This window comes from Ambystoma mexicanum, chromosome 13 (assembly GCF_040938575.1).
Source record: "Ambystoma mexicanum isolate Mex_15411 chromosome 13, UKY_AmexF1_1, whole genome shotgun sequence".
Classification (NCBI taxonomy): domain Eukaryota; kingdom Metazoa; phylum Chordata; class Amphibia; order Caudata; family Ambystomatidae; genus Ambystoma; species Ambystoma mexicanum.
The window spans coordinates 50,648,580-50,668,397 of NC_090938.1; the positions used below are offsets into that span (position 1 = coordinate 50,648,580).

Consider the following 19,818-nt stretch of genomic DNA (forward strand, 5'->3'; position numbering starts at 1 on the left):
GATGGACATCTAAACCGTGGTGCCACTTTCCCCTCCCAGCTGTGGCTTCAGGAGCTCCTGGCCCTAGAGATGGACATCTAAACTGTGGGGCCACTTTCCGCTCCCAGCTGTGGCTTCAGGAGCTCCTGGCCCTAGAGATGGACATCTAAACCGTGGGACCACTTTCCCCTCCCAGCTGTGGCTTCAGGAGCTCCTGGCCCTAGGGATGGACATCTAATCCGTGGGGCCACTTTCCCCTCCCAGCTGTGGCATCAGATGCTCCTGGCCCTAGGGATGGACATCTAAACTGTGGGGCCACTTTTCCCTCCCAGCTGTGGCATCTGGAGCTCCTGGCCCTAGGGATGGACATCTAAACTGTGGGGCCACTTTCCCCTCCCAGCTGTGGCATCTGGAGCTCCTGGCCAGCTCCACTTGCTTTTTTCACCAGTAGATTGAAGGCGTCTGACAGTCTTCCATTTTATTAATTGATCGATTAAGTGCATTTCCTTTAGTGGTGGGTCAATATCTCGCATCGCGGCCTGTTTCCAATGACACCATTGCTATCTTTACGAGGCCTGTAGCATCATCTACCCCCAATGATGTGTTTCCACAATCACACGCTGCAACAGTAAAGGTTTCTTGAGTTTATTTCTGCATCTGATCACTTTTCTCTATGGCACAGCAGGCACTAGCCCCACTCTGTGGTTTCCGCAGTCAAAGACGGAGTAAAATTGTCCAATAAAAACATCTCCGAAGATCCAGACCGGGCCATCTGGGGGTGGCATGTCGAGACCCTGAAAATTCATCTCGTCTGGTAGCTCCTAAAGGGCGTGGGGGGAAGCAGAACACAGAGAATTAATGAAGTGGACAATATGCTATTAAATGGTTAATCAGAGATGACAGGCCTCCATTTATGTGCAGCAGTATATTTTTTAATCATTTTGCTCAAAAGAATTGCATGACAATGCCAATCCTATATTTGCAGTAAAGTGGCTTTAACTATTGGCAATTTTAGAGAGTTCTGAGAATTGATAGGCAGATTAATAAATTAGCTGGTTATTTATCCCTAAAATTGTGGTTAACGATGAAACTGGGCAAAGACAATATTTACATAGAATAGGTTCCAGTCCCTTAACAATTGGACAATTAAACAGAACGGGTCTCATTACGAGTAGGCCGGTAAAAACGGGCTGATTACCGGCATGCCGGTAAGAGCGGGTCCGTGCTCGTATGAACCTGCTAATAGCGGGTGATTACGAGTGCACGAGCATGCGCGAACCCCCATGCTGGTAATGGCAATACCGGCATGCCGCAAAAGGCCCTACAACCCCCCGATAGCGGTATCACGGGACCCGCCGATACCGGCACTGCCTTGGAGCAACCCCTAAATACCGGGCCGGTAATACCACCATGCTAATACCGGGTTCACAAAACCGGACCCGGAAATAATGTCATCATGCAGCAACTGGAAATGGGCCGGCGGCCATCTTTAAAAACACAATCTATTGCCATCCTCCCTAACCACCAGTCTTTTTGTGTTGTGCTGTGTTGGAAAACCCTGAGAATGCCCAAGGCCACCCGGAAGACGACCCCCCGGCATCGGAAACAGCTTTTCTCTGACGCAGAGCTCAATATACTTGCGGACACTCTGGCTGCACATGCAGACATAATGAAAGGCACTGACATGAAGCGCGAAGCCCAGATGAGGAGAAAGGAAATCTGGCAGGAGGTTGCCCGGAAGGTGTCAGCCGTGGGGACCACCCCACGTACTGTGCGTGACTGCCGCAAGAGGTGGGATGACCTCTGCTTGAGGGTGAGAAACATCCTGTCAAGCAACAGGAGGGTGGCCATGCCAACAGGCGGGGGTCCCCACTCACCTGCTAAGCTGATGCCCCGGGAGGAGACTGCCAGCACATCTATTGATCCTGAGTCAATAGAGGGATTTGGAGAGATGGAGATGGGTGCAGCATCATCCCCATAAAGAGGTGAGTGACCCTGCACACCCATGTAGGGGAAACCATGACGTAGCACAAGTGACATGGAAGTGAGACTAGGGGCCTCATTACAACCCAGGCGTTAAGGGGTTAACGGCGCCGTAAAAGGTGTCGGCGCCGTTAAACCCTTAACGCCTGATTACGAGGTCCCCTTGCGGGTTGCACTTTAATGCCTGCTTTTAGCAGGCGTTAAAAAACCAACCCGCAAAGGGACCTAGGAGCTAATTACGGCACCATGATTTACGGTGCCGTAATTAGCGCCTTCCCCATTCCCATTGAGCCCTATGGGGGCAAAAATGGGAATGGGGAAGGGCCAATGGTGAATGGGGAATTACCACCCCGCCAACCTTGGAATGGGGCGGTAATTCCGCCATTCACCATGGCGGAGTTGGTAATTTACCGGCGTCAACCATGGCGCTAATAGCGCCATGGTTAACGCCAGGGTCGTAATGAGGCCCTAGGCAAGGCAATGCATGTCCCTACACCCACATCAACATATCCAAGTCAAGATTTCGGCCCAAACCGTGCCACACAGAAATGCATGCTGAGTGCCAATCCCATAACCAACACGCAGGCAACATACCAGGACCGTGCCCATGTAACCCAACACACAAACCCCATATCAATGGCATGCCACCTGCCATGCGTTGATTGCCAATATGCCCCCTCAGAACACCAAGTGCCACACACCTGTAAAACATGGATGCATGAATGTATGAATACAGAACAGCACAATTGTATGTCGCTGGAATGTGACACCATCACTGATGAGGAAGATGCCAGTCAGGAGAGGAGCGCAAGGGCATCTACAACACGCCACAGGACAAGGGCCACCGCCACCACCACCCCCCAGCCAGATAAACAGTCCAGACCCACAGGCAGTGTTCCTGACCCTGTGGAAAGCCAGCAGACACCATCCGCTGCCAGTGTGGCCCACACATATCAGGACCAGCAGCACACACCCACAACAGATGGAGCGGTGTCCCTTCCTGCGCCACCAACCACCGTGGACGTTGTGGATGCCAATGTGGACCCCAAGGGTGTCACAGTTGTGTCTACTACACCCACCCCAAGCCCCCTGCCCACCGCCCCACCCCATATGGAGGCCTACAGCAGTGACGATCCCTGCCTCCATAACTCCGACCTCAGTGATTTGGACGTGTGCCCCTTCGAGGAGGACAGAACACAGGATGTAGGCCCCGTGCATGCACCATCCACCACTCCAGCTACCACCACTCCAGCTACCACCACTCCAGCTTCCACCACCCCAGCTCCTACCACTCCAGCTCCCACCAACACCTTGGAGGCACGCCTGTCGAGGGTGGAGGCACGACAGGAGTCAATGCTGGACCTCATGCGGCAGTATATTGCCGATGGGGAGGACACTAGGAGGGCCATTGCTACTGCCATTGCGGGGACCACAGCGGCCATTGCTGCGAACACTGCTGCCGTGAATGCGTTGGCTGTCCTAATGAGGGACTGTCTGGGGGCAGTCACCCAAGTCCTAACCTCCATCCTGCTTCATATGCAGCGGCCACGCCTTGGAGCAGGCGTGGAACCTGCCTCGGACACATCGGGCCTCATTACGACCCTGGCGGTAAGGGGTTAGCGCCATCGTTAGCTGCGCCGACCCCTTACCGCCAATCACGAGTTCCCTTTCCGCCATGGCGGATTTTACACCTGCTTTTAGCGGGTGTAAAAATCCATGGCGGTAAGGGAACTTGGTGTTAATTACGCCACCGTAATTTACGGTGGCGTAATTAACGCCTTCCCCACTCCCATTATGCCCTATGGGGCAAAAATGGGAATGGGGAAGGGTAAATGGGGATTGGGGATTTACCGCCCCGCCAAGGTCGGAATGGGGCGGTAAATCCCCTTACCGCCATGGTGTTAACGTAGTTAGCACCATGGCGGTAAAGTCACGGCCCTGGCGGTAACTTTCCGCCAGGGTCGTAATGAGGCCCATCCACTGCTACAACACCTGCATCCTCTGTCCCCGCAAGCCCTGTGCGGATGACCCGGAGGAGTTCACGGCACTTGGAGATGCCACCACCGGACAACAAAAAGGCCAGGAAGTAGAGTGCCCAGACAATGGGAGTGGGACACATGGTTGTGGGTGAAGGTAACTATTTCTTGGAGTACATTTGGGGTCATTTGGGGTTTGTAAGGTGAGTTAGGGAGTTCACTGTGGGTTTTTGGGGTCTGTAGGGTGGGTTAGGGAGTTCACTGGGGGTTTTGGGGGTCTGTAGGGTGGGTTAGGGAGTTCACTGGGGGTTGGGGGGGAGTGTGCACATTTTTCTCTGTTTGGAAAAATACACCAGTTGTGTGCCAAAAAAAATCAATGGCTGTTCATTTTGTGCATATCCATTTAATGTGTGATGGTGTTCAGTGGCCAACTCCATACAATCCAAGTGTGCATGTCCACATGGATCAGTGTGTCACTGACACATGTCTATCATAGTCCCTGTTGTTCAGAAGTATTCGTGAATTAGTGCTGGGCGTACAGCATGGCCATACCGTGCATCACGTTGTGGCAGGGGGGAGACTTCACCTCCGTCTCCATCCTCATCATCCTCACCCGGGGCATGCATGTCACTGTCAAGTGGCAGTGGTACATTTCTCCGGACGCACATGTTGTGCAGCATGACACAGGCCATGGTGATCTTTGCCACCTTCTCAGGCCTATATCGGAGTGCCCCACCAGACCTGCTTAGGCAGCGGAAACGTGCCTTCAACAGGCCAAAGGTCTGCTCAATCACAACACGGGTGCGGGTGTACATATGATTGTACTCCTCTTCATGGCTGTTTTGCGGGTTCCGCACAGGGGTAAGTAGCCACGGCCTCATGGGGTATCCTCCATCTCCTGCAAGCAAACACAAATAAGTGTGTGTCCCTCTGAGCTGCCACCTTCAGGAAGCACAGTCATGGCAGCTGCTATAAGGTGTGGACATGCACATGTCCCTGTATGTATGCAAAAATGTCACCTAGATGCTTTCTATACTGTTATGAGGTGTGGTAGTCTGGATGGCGTTCAATAGATGATGCAGGGTGAAATAATGCATACTGAGGCAGATGTACTGGGGTAGTACGACAATGTTTAGCCTCCCATTCAAGCAGTTTACTCTACACTATGGATAGTCACACAAGCCACATTGGCACAGTTGGCATCCTGTACAGTCATGCATTGCTTGCCATCACCATGATGGCCTGGTTGTGCCTCTTATTTGTTGTCATCGATATGCATTATTAGTTTAATTTGTGCCAGTGATGTGTCATGTTCCGTTTGAGAGGTTCAGGTCTGGAGTGTTTAGCTCTGCATGCATTCTCCAATCACCGACAAATGCCACCCAGGTGGAGTATGCATCCCCCCTTTCCCAACCAGGTGGAGTATGCACCCCACCCCCCTTTCACAACCAGGTTGAGTATGCATCCCCCTCACCTTTCCCAACCAGGTGGAGTATGCCTCCCTACACATCAGTACCCCAAAGCACTGCCATGGGCCAGTTGTGCAACTCACCAAGCAGCCAGGCACGTGGTCCAGCATGTCGCTCCATGCGATGGGGTAGCGTGGAGGTGTGCAGTACCATGTCGTCATGTGTTGATCCAGGAAATCGGGTGCAGCAATGTGTGATGATCTTGCTGGAGTCACACACCATTTGCACATTGATGGAGTGGTATTGCTTGCGATTGCGGTACACCACCTCTATGGCATGGGGGACTACCAATTCCACATGGGTGCAGTCCAGGGCACCAACACAATTGGGCATGCCTGCTAGGCTATCTCCTGGGCAGTCTGTGGTAGGGATATGTGGGTGCTAGCGTGCTTCAGCAGGGCATCCAGCACTTGGGTCAGCATGCGTGAAAAAAGTGGTTGTGAAATGCCATGCAGCTGGCCCACGGTGTGTTGATAGGTGCCTGTGGCCAGGAAGTGGAGCACAGACACCACCTTTAGTAGCGGGGGGATGGCAGTGCGTATTTCTATGAGGCTGGCAATGTCGTTGTGTATCATGTCCACTATGGTGGTGATGGTGTCCCGGTCCAACCGGTACAGGGTGTGGATCTGCTCGGGGGTTAGGTTGAATGGGCTGGGTCTGGTGCGAGGGATTGTTGGCTGCCTACGAGGCACTGCTGGCTGCGCTGGTGGTAATTGCTGGGCCTGCCTCACCCTCCTTTTCCTCCTGTGTCTCCTCTGTGCTGCTTGTGGCTGTAGTTGTTGTTGTAGTTGGTGTTGTTGCTGTAGTTGTAGCAGTATAGGCATGTCCTCCAGCGCCATGATTGCAACAGCTAGTGGTAGCATTTTGGTGTTGGAAGGGGTGTTGTGTATGGGTGTGCTCATTTTATACTGGGCCAGCCTCCATTGACTCCACCTGTGGGGATTGTGTGTACCTGTGGCAGTTGGCTTGTTTCCTGATTGCTGTTTGCGGGTGGTCCGCGATGCCTGTATGGCCGGCATTGTGCAGCCCGTGATTACCGGCTTCGCAATACCAGTATCTGCATGTCTGCGGGGGTTGGGATGTTTTCCTACCGGCATGCCGGTACTTGCTCCCCAAAGGGGCACGTGTACGCGCCCATGCCGCTATTAGGGGCACCGTTATTTAGGGTGCCGCTAATAGCGGGTTGCCGGGTCATAATACGCCGGAGGAGTAAGCGATGCCGGTAATCCTTTACCGGCATCATTTTTCGCTTACCGGCAACCTCGTAATGAGGCCCAACATCTCTGTAGAAAAACGATTGTACCTGCAGAAAAACATCAAGAAAGCAGACAATCACACGTGCAACCTCTTTTTAAGATATCATAATAGCAGTAGATGATACTTGAAATTAGGGGTGTTAACTCTTGACGTGACATCCAAAGTATTTCCATAGTCTGGGCTTAAATCATCTTTCGTTGTACTGGGGGAGTTTGCCTTGCTCTTGCTTCTGATCTGGCTAGGAAGTGTTTGGCCCTGGGGTGCAAATGCAGATGAAGTACCCTAGGAACAGATACTAAGGAACAAGTTACTTACCTGTAACTGTTATTCTCCAGCATGGGTCTGGCATGGACTCACATGCTCATGAATATTCCCCATTTTCAGGCTGGGAACCCTCGGTAAAGAAAAAATCAGTTTCAGTTTCGTTTCTGAACTGTCTTTCTCCTAACAACCAATCACTGGTCTCTGGGTCATACTGCCCCCAGCCAATGACTGCCCTCTACCTAAGCTCCTCCTCTGGCAGCCATCTTCAGATTTGGTAACACGTAAAGTGGCAGTAGGACCAAGAGAAGAGCCGCAGAGGGGTAGGCGGGAGGGTTCACATGTGAATCTGTGTCAGACCCATGCTGGAGAACAACAGTTACAGGTAAGTAACTTGTTCCTTCTCCTGCATGGGGTCTGGCATGGATTCACATGCTCATGAATACAAGAATACATGTATGTACACACATGCACAACCACGGGAGGTGGCAAGGCTCAACATTAAGCATTTCAACAACTCAACATTAAACATCCCTTAACTCCCCATCAGGCTCACCTTCAAGCGAATAGGTTGCGCAGCACTACTTGGCTGACTCTGGACTCCTCCCTGGAATCCCGGTCGACGCAGTAGAATTTTGTGAAGGCATGCGTTGACCTCCACATAGCAGCCCTGCAGATGTCCAGCAGGGGCACACCAGACAGGAACGCCGTAGTTGCAGCAATCCCTCTGGTCGAATGGGCTCTCAGACGGCCAGGCAACGGTCGGTTTGCCAACCGGTGACAGTGCGTGATGCAGCCGGAGAGTCACCTGGAAATGGAGGCCTTGGAGAGGGCCTTCTCCTGGTTCACAGGGCCAAAGTTCACAAACAGCTGTGACGTCTTCCGAAAACTCTTTGTGCGGTCCATGTAGAACTTCAGTGCTCTAGCCACATCCAGCGAGTGCAAAGTCCTCTCAGCCGGCGACGAAGGTGACAGGAAGAAAACAGGTAACACCAAGGGCTCGTTGAGATGGAATTCCTACGGCACCTTGGGCATGAAGGAGGGGTGCGTCTTCAGCACGACCCTCGTTGTGTGGAAAGTCAAGTACGGAGGCTTACAGGAGAGGGGCTGGATCTCTCCCATTCATCGTGCGGAGGTGATGGCCACCAGGAATGCCGTCTTCCACGACAGGAATTTAAGAGGATTCCGAATGCAGAGGCTTGAACAGGGGACGCATGAGTCTAGTCAGCACCACATTGAGCTCCCACGCTGGGGCCATAGCCTTCACCGGCGGGAACGAGCGGAAAAGTCCTTTCATGAACTCCTTAACCAGGCGATGCAACCACAGCAATGATCGTCTGGGAGTTCTGGTGTAGCGGGAGATAGCCGCTAGATGGATCTTGATAGAGGCGTGCGTGAGCCCCGCCTTGGCCAGTGACAGCAAGTATGGCAGCACTTGAGGGGCCGTAATTCATAGAGGGTTTATCTTCTGTGCACGGCACCAGACGGTGAACCTCTTTAATTTATGTCCATAGCACTTAAGAGTCGAAGAATCCCTAGCCTTGGCAAGTACCTCCTTGCAGTCCACCAGGATCCCATATCCTCTGAACTCTAGCGCTGCAGGAGCCAGGCCTGCAAGTTCAGCAACGATGGGTCGTGGTGCAGGATCACGCCTCCTTCCCTGGTGAGAAGATCTGCATCCGTCGGAAGCTTGACTGGAGGGGACGCTGACATGTCCAGAAGGTCCGGGTACCATATCTGCCTTGGCCACACCAGTGCGACGAGGATCATCCGTCTGAGTTGACTGATGAGTCGTAGGAGCAACGGCAATGGTGGGAATGCATAGAGAAACAGGGCGTCCTAGGGGAAGGAGAATGCATCCCCCATGCTCCCCGGCTGGGGAAACCTGCTGGCGAACCTCTGGCACTTGGTGTTCGTCGCCATCGCAAATAGATCGATCTGGGGATTTGCACCATCGTCTAAACAGGAGGTCCACCTGATCCTGCCAAAGTTCCCACTCGTGGCAAGAGCGCAGCTCCCTGTTGAGTGAGTCAGTGACAGTGTTCTTCACTCCTGCCAGATGAAAGGGTACCAGGAACATCCTTTGGGTGACGGCCCAGTACCATAGGTCCTGCGCTTCCTTGGAGAGAGCAGGGGTTCTGGTGCCCCCCTGCTTCTGAATGTAGAACATCATCGTGGTGTTGTCGGTGAAGACCTGCACCACCTTGCCCCTGAGGGATGGGTGGAATGACCTGAGGGCCTAAAACACGGCCTGGAGCTCCAGGAAGTTGATGTGCAACGACTTCTCCTCCGGGAGCTAAAGGCATCTTGCATGGAGATTTCCGGTGTGCGTGCCCCATCACTCCAGGGAGGCATCCATTGTCATCGTCTCCTGATGCGCCGGGGTCTGGAAGTTTGTGCCCGCCACCAGATGTGCACGGACCCCCACCATAGAATCGCCCGACGGAAGGTCTCGTTGAGGGCGATCTTGTCCTCGAAGCAGCCCGTCGTCTGTACCCAACAGCCGTCGAGGAACCCCTGCAGCGGCCGCATCCGCACTCTGCACAGCCGAACGAGGTAGATGCATGACAACAGCATGCAGAGCAGGGACTTGATGGATCTCACCTTGGCAAACTTCATGGTCAACAGCAACTGTACCTTGCCCAGGATGGCCTTTATCCTGTCCTTCCGATGGTGCGGCTTGGCGCGCCACCATGTTGAGTCTGGCTCCCAGGAACTGGGCGTCCTGTGATGGCTCCAAACAGGACTTTGCATAGTTTATCGAGAACCCCAGTTCTGTGAGCAGGCGGACCGTCCTCGTCGTGTGTTCGACAGCGGGTTCCTTTGACTTCGCCCGTATGAGCCAATCGTCCAGATAGGGGTAGACGTGGATCCCCTGCAGGCGAAGCCGCGCCGCCACCGGTGCCAGGCACTTGGTGAAGACCTTTGGGGCCCGACTTCAAACCAAAGGGGAGGGCCCTTAACTGTTAGTGCCATCCTTGGACCACGAAGCGCAGAAACGTTCGGTGCCCCTTGTGAATGGGGATGTGGAAGTAGGCATCCTCCAGGTCCAGCGACGACAGTAAGTCCCCTTCTTCCAGCTGTCCCAGCACGTGCTGAAGGGTGACCATCCAGAATTTCTGGGATTTATGTATTTGTTGAGGCGGTGGAGATCTAGGATGTGCCGACAGCCGCCGGTCTTCTTTCGAATGAGGAAGTACCGTAAGTATACTCCGGGGCCCCAGAGCCTCTTAGGGATGAGCTCTGTCGCGCCCTTCTTTAGCATTGCTCGTACCTCTAGAAGTAGTTGAGGAATGTGGTTTTCTGGCCACGGGTGGAAAACAGGGATACTTCCTTTGGAACTACAAAGTGTGCCCGTGGGCCAGGGCGTCCAGCAGCCAACCGTCAGTGGAGATGGATTTCCATGCGCCGACGAAGTTCGCCAGCGGCCTCCCACCGGGGTGCTCTGGTGGGGGCCCGATGTCACGGCCGGTTCAGTCCTGCTTCCCCGAGGCCTTACCACCTTGGTCCCCTTGGCGACGACGATGTCAGCCGGCCTTGTTGCGGCCTCTGTAGGCTTCCTGCGACGAAGAACGGGCCTCCTGATGGTATGAGGAAGAGCTGCCACCGAATCCTTTGGAGGCACCTTGTGACTTGCCTCCGGAGGACCAAAAGGACGGCCGTCATTGATGGAGTGTGCCCAACGCATGGGCCATCTCGGTGTCTGCTTTGATGGCAATCAGCGACTCGTCTACTGCCTTGCCAAACAAGTTGTTCCCATCGAAGGGCATGTCCAGTACTCTTGTCTTGATGGAAGTCAGTGGCCCTGAGCCAGCCCCGCCGGTGAAGGCAAAGGCTGTTGCCCATCTGGAGGAAGCCGGTGTCAGCGATGTCCATGGCCACTGTGATTGCGTGGACCGAAGCCACCTCACCTTCTTGCAATATTTCAAGGGCTTCCGCCCTCTTGTCGTCTGGGAGGAAGTACAAGAGGGGGGCGATTTTAAACCACAGCTCCCTATCGTAGCGGGCCACGATAACGAGAGAGTTGGCCACCTTAATGGTTGTCACCGCCGACGAGATGACCCGACGTCCCATAGTGTCCAGCTTCTTCCCCTCGCCATCCGGTGGGGTGAGTGGAAGTTGACGCCATTGCCCAGCCGATTTCTTGTTCGTCACTGCAGAGACCAATGAGTCCGGGGACGGCTGCGCTCTGAGGCACATTGGTGCAGAGTCTGGGACCCAGTACTTCTTCTCCTACTGGTCCCTCTTCGCCAGGGCCCAGGATGGGTTCTTCAGGAGGGCCAGCCCCTCGTCCCAGATGTCGGTCAACAACGAGACCGAGAGCACAGTCTTCCTCTTGGCCTCCCGTCATTGGTAAAGGAATCCCTCCTTCTTCTGCTCTTTGCGGCACAGCTGAAAAGCTCTGAGGCCCTTGCGATCATGGTGTGAAAGGAGCCAATTTTGTCGGGAGGAGAAGCCCGGGGTGGGGGCGATGGGAGACCAGTTCCGTCGTTGCCGCCGTCGTCCGTCCCCGTCGTCGCCGTCTTTGTCTCGTCCCTCGGTGGAGAGGATGGAGGTGAAGGATGAAAGGGCAGGGGAGGACGGATCTGCCTTCACTTGGATGGTGGGCTCTCCGACGGTCCAGTCGCCGCTGGATCGTCCACCGGAGGCAAGGGCAACCTTGTCCTTATTTCTGTGCACAGAGTGTGCAAGACTACCAAGATGTACTCCGACCTGTCCGTCGGTGGAGGCAATGCTTGCGACGGTAGAGTCCACCGGCTCTTTGCCTATCTGCCGTTCCTCACCGTTTCCCCCGTTGCTGTCCACATCTGCCTCGTCGGGGTCCTTCCCGTAGGCCCTGACCTCGGCGAATCGCTTGTCAAGAACCGTCTTGTGTCCTGAAAGCTCGTCCTCGGAGATGCCTGAGTCCAGTAGGACTATCATGCCCCCCCTTTTTCTCACCCAGGGGCTTCACGGGGGTCTTATAGATGGGCGTGAAAGATGATTCCCTCCGGCCGTCAGGGAAATTCTTGGCTTGGGGGCCATCTCCACTGGGGCCGTCGCAGGGACTTCACCAGGGATGCTGCCACCCCCTCAATCGAGGCCTTAGCCTGGTGGATCTGGGCCTTCATGACCTTAGGTGCATCTGAGGCCTTCACCGTGGGGGGAGGGCCACCGCCTCACTCCCCCTTGGCTTTCTCTATCGGTACCGACTGGGTCTTCTCCCGAAACTGACCCGGGTTGTCCGACTTCCTCTTCATCGAGCCGGAGCGTTGGCTCGTGGTTGACGGTGTCGGTGATGCTGCGCCCGGCCTGGCAGCCGAGGAGCCTGTACCAACGGCGCTCCCAGTGCCCGCGGACTCGCAGTGCTTATCCTTCTGTTAGAACCCCATCGCCGGAGCGCCCTCAAAGGTCTTAGAAGACCACTCGGATTTTCTCTTGGGAGAGGTACATTGCCGGGGGCTCATCTACTGCCGGGCTCTTTGACTCCAGCCAGTCAGCGAGTCGCTTGTGACGGTCCTTCATGGTTCGGGAGGACATGTCCTTGCAGAATGCACAGGCCTACTCGATGTGCAATGTATCCGTGTGAAGGCAGTAAAGACACTGGGAGTGCTCATCCTCCTTGAAGACGTTCTGTAGTCCACATCCTGAGCAGATGCTAAACAGAGGCATCGAATCTCCTTTGTCTTCGGCCATGACCAGGCCTCCAAGATCTTCTGGAATCCTCCAAGAAGTGAAATTCGATGAAAAAATCTCTCTTGAGGGGCGTAGAAATTTCCGAAAAGGGTCCCCATTGATTGGTAGGTGAATTGGTGGAGCTTGAGGCTCAAATTGACTGAAAAATAAGGGTAAAACTCTTTTAGAAAACGCAATACGTAGTAAAAGCTTGAGAGCTAAGCACAAGGACTCCCAACACTTGAACGTGTGGTAGAAATCTGAAGATTGCTGCCTGAGGAGGGGCTTAGGTAGAGGGCAGTCATTGGCTGGGGGCAGTATGACCCAGAGACCAGTGATTGGTTATTACTACGAAAGACAGATCAGAAACGAAACTGATACTGGTTTTTTCTTTACCGAGGATTCCCAGCCTGACGACGGGGAATATTCATGAGCATGTGAATCCATGCCAGACCCATGCTGGAGAACAACAGTTACAGGTAAGTAACTTGTTCCTACTCACCGGTCCCTGACGCAGGCAGACCCAGACTTCGCCAGTTCAGTTCACATTGCTGGCAGGTTCGGATGCAACGATCAGGACATCTCGACACCGTGTATATTCCGCGGTAGCCCAAAGACTGGAGAGTCAGTAAGCTACCCCTCTGAGCTATCAGGTGCAGTATGGGCCATCACTGGGGAGTTTAAGTATGACAATCTCTGCTTTGAGGATCTCATCCAGTCCTCTTTTAGCATTGTGTTCTGGGATTTGTGGTTCTGCTTTTTGAAATCGAGATGTGACCCCAAACTAGTCGGGCAGCCAGACCTTGGTTTGTGGGGTGACAAAGTCACAGAGACAAGGAGAGCAGGAAGGGGGAGGAGTGGGTAACTCCAGGGAGGCACAAGTGTACCGGCTTAACTTACAAAATGTAGGGAAATGAAAACATGAGGGTGAGTGATTGTGATCATTGGTATGAACGTATAGTTTTCAGCCAGAAGAACATGTAATCAAAAGAAGAGTTGAGAGCTTCCCATATTGGCCCGCACAACCTTCATGCAGGCCATTGCTAGTGTGGAGGTATTGCATTAAGCCACGCTGTTCCTGCATGATGGCTTTGAGATGTGCCCAACAGTTCCTAGGGGTTGATGGCCTACTAACCAAATAATCATATTGGATTTCCACCTGCTGATAGCCAGAATCGGTTCTCGTAAAGCAGAGGTGTCCGTGACAGGAATTGGCTGTGTGCACAATGAGTGCTGGTGACAAAAAGGGAGAGTTTGACAAAAAGATCATACCCACCCAATAGCCATCTCAGATATGCCATGGGTGGCTCGTGCTCTCCTGTGGGACCACCCCCCATGTTATGTGGTGTGCTGCCAGGGACCACAGGGTCCCTAGTGCAATGTTGCTTTGGATTCACTGCTGAGTCCCTAGACTCCCCAGTCACCTCCTTTTTGTCATTTCCCTTTTGTTAATTGCAGCACAACCATCTCCATTAGGGTTCTGGGGGGCACTTTCTATGCCCTTTTCTTTTTCAGGCATCCTCTGAATGGGCTGCTGGCCACTGATACGTTCAAATGAGTGCATCATCCAAGGCTGCTTCTTCAGCCGTGATAATGCAGAGAAGAGGACCATATACTCAATATGGCGACCATTACTCATTTATACCCTTTTCAAGCTGTCCTGCCCTTTGTTCGCAGTCCTTACTTTCCAGGTGGGGAAGGGCTCTATTCCTCCATGCACCCTGACAGGCCTCTTACAGAAAGCCTGCAAAGGCTCTCCATTGTGTGTGTGCAAGATGGCAGGATGTAGGGTGAGGGCTGTCTGCCCCAATCCACATTCCCCAAGGGACTTCAATGTTGCTGGAAGATTTGTATTCCACATTTGTGCTGTGTGACGAGTCACTAGGTGTCATCACTTCTCCCCAGGATGGAGACCTTTCCCATGATGCAAGGGAGGTGCAGCCGCTACCCAATATTCCCCCTAGGGGTGGTACAATGCAGTCTGACCTCATGGGGATGCACTCCCTGGGGACAAGGACGACCACCTGAGATATAGCCCAGTAAACACCATTGCACCAACACATACTCTAGCTCCTAGCTCCTCTTTCCTCTGCTAACCTCTTTTTAGATAGCAGACCCATGTAGAAGACCTCAGTTTAACCACAAGTACCACAACGAAGAAGAACATGGGAACCATGAAGATCACTAATGATAGAAGTACTGGTACTAGGTGGCCCTGCAGAGGTATGAAGATTGGGATCAAGAGAGAGAAAAGGACGTACACAATGGACCCGAATGAGCCCTTGCTACATTGTTTTAAAACGTACAATGGACTAAGTAATGTGCCAAGCCCAGCGGGATAGGCTGAGAGTTTGGAGCTCATCCGACGCAGGAGTTTCAAGTTGGTTTGGCAGACCCGAGGAAGGAGAGTACGGAGCACTTCGGCAGTTGGCCAAGTGAGCATCGGGCAAGACCGCAGGAGCGGGCCTGTGAAACTGGCTACAGGGAAGGCAAGCAGAGGAAAGCTCTTGGTGGAGTTGCCACCCGACAGCAGATGGCAGCCTGAAGAGCCAGCAGAAGCAAGCTGGAAGACCGCTGTCCCTGGAAGCTCAAATCAAGGTAATGGGTGGTGCGAGAGACCCGGAGTGGATGCAATGTTGCACGTAAAGCAGGCTAAGGCTAACTCCTCTCAAACCCTTGGTAGCTGTGTCCAGGGGACCCAGAGAGGCCCAAAATGTAGCCCAGTCCCTCTTCTTCCTCATTCCAGTGGCCGTACCAATAAGCCCACTAACCACCGGGGAAGGGTTGAGGACCCCTACCTTAAGAATACTGCATCCGAGGAAGCACTTCTCGTTCCAGTGACTGTACCAAATAGCCCATTGACCATCAGGGAAGGGTTGAGGACCCCTACCATCAAGAAAACTGTATCCGGGAAATGTGTCCTCATCCCAATGGCATACCAATAAGCCCACTGACCACCCGGGAAGGGTCTGTTGTAAGGGTCTAGATCCCGCTCTGTCAAGAGGGGTGCATGTATCAGTTATGCAGGTAACATGGTGACGTAAGAGTCACATGGTGTGTGATATCGGGAGTGGGGATGTCATTTCACAGGGCGCAGGCAGTACAGATATAGTTTGTTAAGACATAGGAGCTGGCACAGCCCAAAAGGTCACCTGGGGGAATGGCAAGGAGGGTGTATAACGCGATTAGCAATGGGGTCGCTGGTGCAGTCCGGGCATCGGGATGGTGGTGCACAGTGCCTTATGGGGTGTTGTGGTAGGGACTTTTGAGAAATGTATGAACATTAGAGAGGCCATGTTTTTAGGCCCTTTTTATGAAAGCATTTTTGTAGATAGCTCATAATCAAGGACTGCAGGATTTTGTGATAGCAAGGTTTATTTTTGAAGACTTAGCAGAAACAGTGCACAGTAATTTTGCAAGACCCTGAAATTTCACAGGAGAACCATGGCCGATTGGCGTCTCTCTGTGAGATACTTTCGAGGCCACTGTGAGGGGTCAGCAATGAGAGGCGGACACACATTTGTGGTATTCTCAAAGTCAGACATTTTATTAAACAAAAATGGGTTGGAACAAACGCCCCTCTTGCCCTATTCTAAAGAGGAGTTTCCTTACCAAGAAAACTTAAACTAAAGATCTGGCTGTTTCAAGTAGTCAGTAACTTAAAAACCATTCTTGTGTTCAAAACATTCGAAGCAGACCCTCACACTAGAAATAAAACAACTGAGGGTGCAAGGAAATGTCTTTGATTTGATGCTAACAAAAAGTGTTCACAATCAAAATTATAAGGATACATTAAACAAAAAGTGTTTTCTTGATCCAACAGTTCCCTTTGTGTCAAAAGTGTCTCTTTATCCAACAGTTCCCTTTGTGTCAAAAGTGTCTCTCTATCCAAACAGTCCTTTGTGGTTTTTTTTTGCACTCTTGTTCAAACAATACATTCCGTAACAGTCTTTCTTTAGCTCTTCTTGTAATGTTTTCAGATCCCCTGGTATACTCCCCTGCCAAAATGTCAGAATCTTTATACAACTTCAAGGGTCTGGTATACTTGCCTAACAGGACCTCTTTCATGGATTTCCTAGATCCCCTAGTAAACTCCTCTGCCAGGTATCTTCCCACAATGTCAGAATTTTATACTGGTAACTTGTGTGGATTGCCTGGTGTACTCCCCTGCCAGGAATCCTTCTGTGGGGGTTTCAGATCGCCTGGTATACTTCCCTGCCAGGTATCTTCCCCCAATGTCAGATGCCTGTTGTATTCCCTTGCCAGCATGTATTCTTTGTTTTACTGTTCTTTTCACTAAACCACAGTAGCATATACCCTCATGTGCTTGGTATATTTTCCTACGTTCACACTTGCTTCAGCTTTCCCCCACATTGGCATCTCATGCATCTGTACTTGCTTGGGGTTTGTTGCTGCACCTTTTTTTGTCGATATTCAAATATTCTTCTTCTTGGGTATTGCATTGATATTGGGATTTGTCTGCATTCAAACCACTTTTGAGTATTGTCTGTATTAGCAATCTCATAGCATTCAGTCACTAGGTTGCATGCATGCCTGTACGCTCCGCGCCCCCAACGAATTTGGGCAGACTTATCTGTCTTTCACAGCGCCTCTGACTCTTGGCGTGCCTCTGTGATGAAGCTTCTTCACTTAGTTGGCTTCTTACAAAGTGAAGACATTTCCTCAGCGTTTCCTGCAGCTCTGCGATCACTCCCCGGCTTTTCTCTGCGGCCTGAACCAGAGAACGCTGCCTCTCGGCACAACCATACCCCTCTGCTGCCCCCAGTGCTTCCATGGTCCTTCAGGTGTGCTTGCTGTGCCTTTCCTCCCTTCTCGCCACGCCGGTATGTGAGTCTCGCGTTTGCGAGCCACCACATGGATTTGCACGTCTTCTCTCACACTGCTTTCTCCTGCATGGTCCACCCCCACACTGCCTCTGCCATTTTTAAATGTCCCGCACACTTTAGGTACAGTAAAATAGCTAGCCTGCACGTTAGACTTAAAGCTTCATTTGGTTTGCATAAACTCCTTCCACTTCCTCATCTCAGTAGCTGAGGGTTTATGGGAGTTGAAGTCCATAAATGTTTCTAGATTTCTTTAATGTTTTTGTTCAGAAGTCCCACATAAAGTCCCTTAAAAAGAGAAGATGTTATGTATGAGTTGTGAGTATTTGAGTCATAGATGGGGTTTGACTACGGTGATATAGAGGAAATGTTTTCTGACTTTACTATAGGGAGGAACTGTTAGATGACAACAAGCCATCACTGAATTGGGGAAAGGGGGGAATATCATGTTTCATCCGATGGAGTCATCACCTCCCCCGGTAGTTATCTACTCCCATGTGACCCTCCCTCATATAGCCACCCCAAGGGTCCTGATCAGGTAGTGGCTGCTGTCCCCTGGCCACATGGGAGGAGGTCACTGCGGGGAAACCAGTGATAACTCCACTGGATAAATCACGCCACAGATCCAGGCACATGGGTGTCCAAAGAGAATTGGCAAAGAAAAAGGAATTAGATACAGTTAATCAAAATATATTCCAGGTGTTGGGTAGGTTTTTTTAAAAGCACACCTGGCGGATAGGGGTGAGTAGAGAGCTGGGGGGGCTAGAGCGATGGGCTAGGGGTTGTGGGGCGCACGACAGTGCACCAACCAGCGGAGAGAGGTTTCGATGTTCCTAGGGTGCAACATTGTAAAGTGTCCTTGCTGATGTCCGCGGGGCACATCATTGGTCAGACTCTGTGAGAAGGTCCCACCTCCTGCCATCTCAAGATGCCGGCAGCAGGCTATCCATTTGTATATTGGACAGTGCCAACCAATGACAATTAAGTGTTTTTTGGCTGATCAGCACAATAATGTAATTGCAGGCGATGTGGGAAGGTTTGTGACAACATTGTGAAAGCAAAAAGAAGATATCGAGGCTGAGTACCCCAAAAGGAAATACACCAAACGCAGGTTCAAAAGATACACACATCTTTATTCTACAACTGAACAGTTTCAAAGGACAAAGCAACAGATAGCTATCAGGCCCTCAGTACAACACAGTGAATACCAGCCCTGTTCTGTGTGTTCAGTGAGTGGGACTGTACATCATAAAAGTCACACCTTTTATACAATCCAAAACATGATGTCCAACCCACTTGTAAGTTAATGAATCTCGGATCTAGGGTTCATGCCGAGTTCACTTCTAATTTATGCATCTATACATTTACGGATTATCCTTAATACATTCTCCAACAAGTTACAATAGCAACAGTGTGTCTTTGGATTTCATATTGAGCCTTCGTACACATTTATACAATATAGTTAAACAAGTGTTCACATTAGATGCTCGAACAGTATTGTACACAATATATGTTCATAGATTAGTTTTGTTGGAACAGGTAACCCTCTATACACAGGTCAACGAAGGACAAGGTCTCAGTACATGACCCTAACATTTGGCCTGCAGGCAGTTTAAACATTAACTTGTACACAGAGGTCAAGACAGCCATGTTACATTCAAAATGACACTGTCCACCATCTTAGAACACAGGGTGACTTTAGAGTGAGAATCTAAAATGGCGGATGAACCTAAAATGGCAGCTAACACAGATCTAAGGTCAGGACCTTGCAACGCGGATTTCCTCGCAAAGCGACTTGGCCTAGGCCAATATATATACATACGATCTAGAGGGTATAATATGATTTCCCGTTCGACAAACCCTCCTTTTGGCCTATGCCAAGCGCTAAACTACTTCTACTTATTTTATGAATAACTGCATGTCTCAATGTCCATACACCCTGAATCACCATCGGAGATATCAATTGCCATTGGATCGGTTACCAGAATTTCTTTCAGCACCTATTCATTGGAGTTCTTGTCTGGGGTGTATACCTTACGTCCTAATGTACCCATTTTGCCTGTGCGCAACATCCTCCTAGCATCAAACATATACCAGGAAGGCATTGTATACAGCAACAAAGGAACAGCAGAATTCCCAAAATGATCAGCAAGACGAAAGTACCTTCCAACCCCAAGATCGCAAGAAGTCCCAGAACCAAGCGCTAAGATCACAGTTTCTCTCGGGAACATGCACTTCTGAATTTAGGACATGCAGATTCTGTATTGCCTTGAAGATAGTTGGGGAGGAATCTGGCACGAAAACACAGCAAGCGGACCCCACAATTTTACATACCCCTCCACGTTCAGCCAGGATGACATCTAATGCCATCCGGTTCTGAAATGCTACTAACCT

At 51.5% G+C, this 19,818-nt stretch overlaps 1 protein-coding gene across 2 annotated transcripts in view; it reads right to left on the reverse strand.

The window, feature by feature from the left end:
- Positions 1-610: 610 nt before the first annotated feature.
- The window catches only part of CTSE (cathepsin E), a 287,701-nt gene continuing 268,493 nt past the window's right edge, over positions 611-19,818 (reverse strand). For both annotated transcript variants that reach the window (XM_069632601.1, XM_069632602.1), the window contains one exon: positions 611-800. In XM_069632601.1, coding sequence (XP_069488702.1) covers positions 651-800 — 150 coding nt within the window. In that variant the 3' untranslated portion in view covers positions 611-650. The remainder of the gene's footprint in view (positions 801-19,818) is intronic.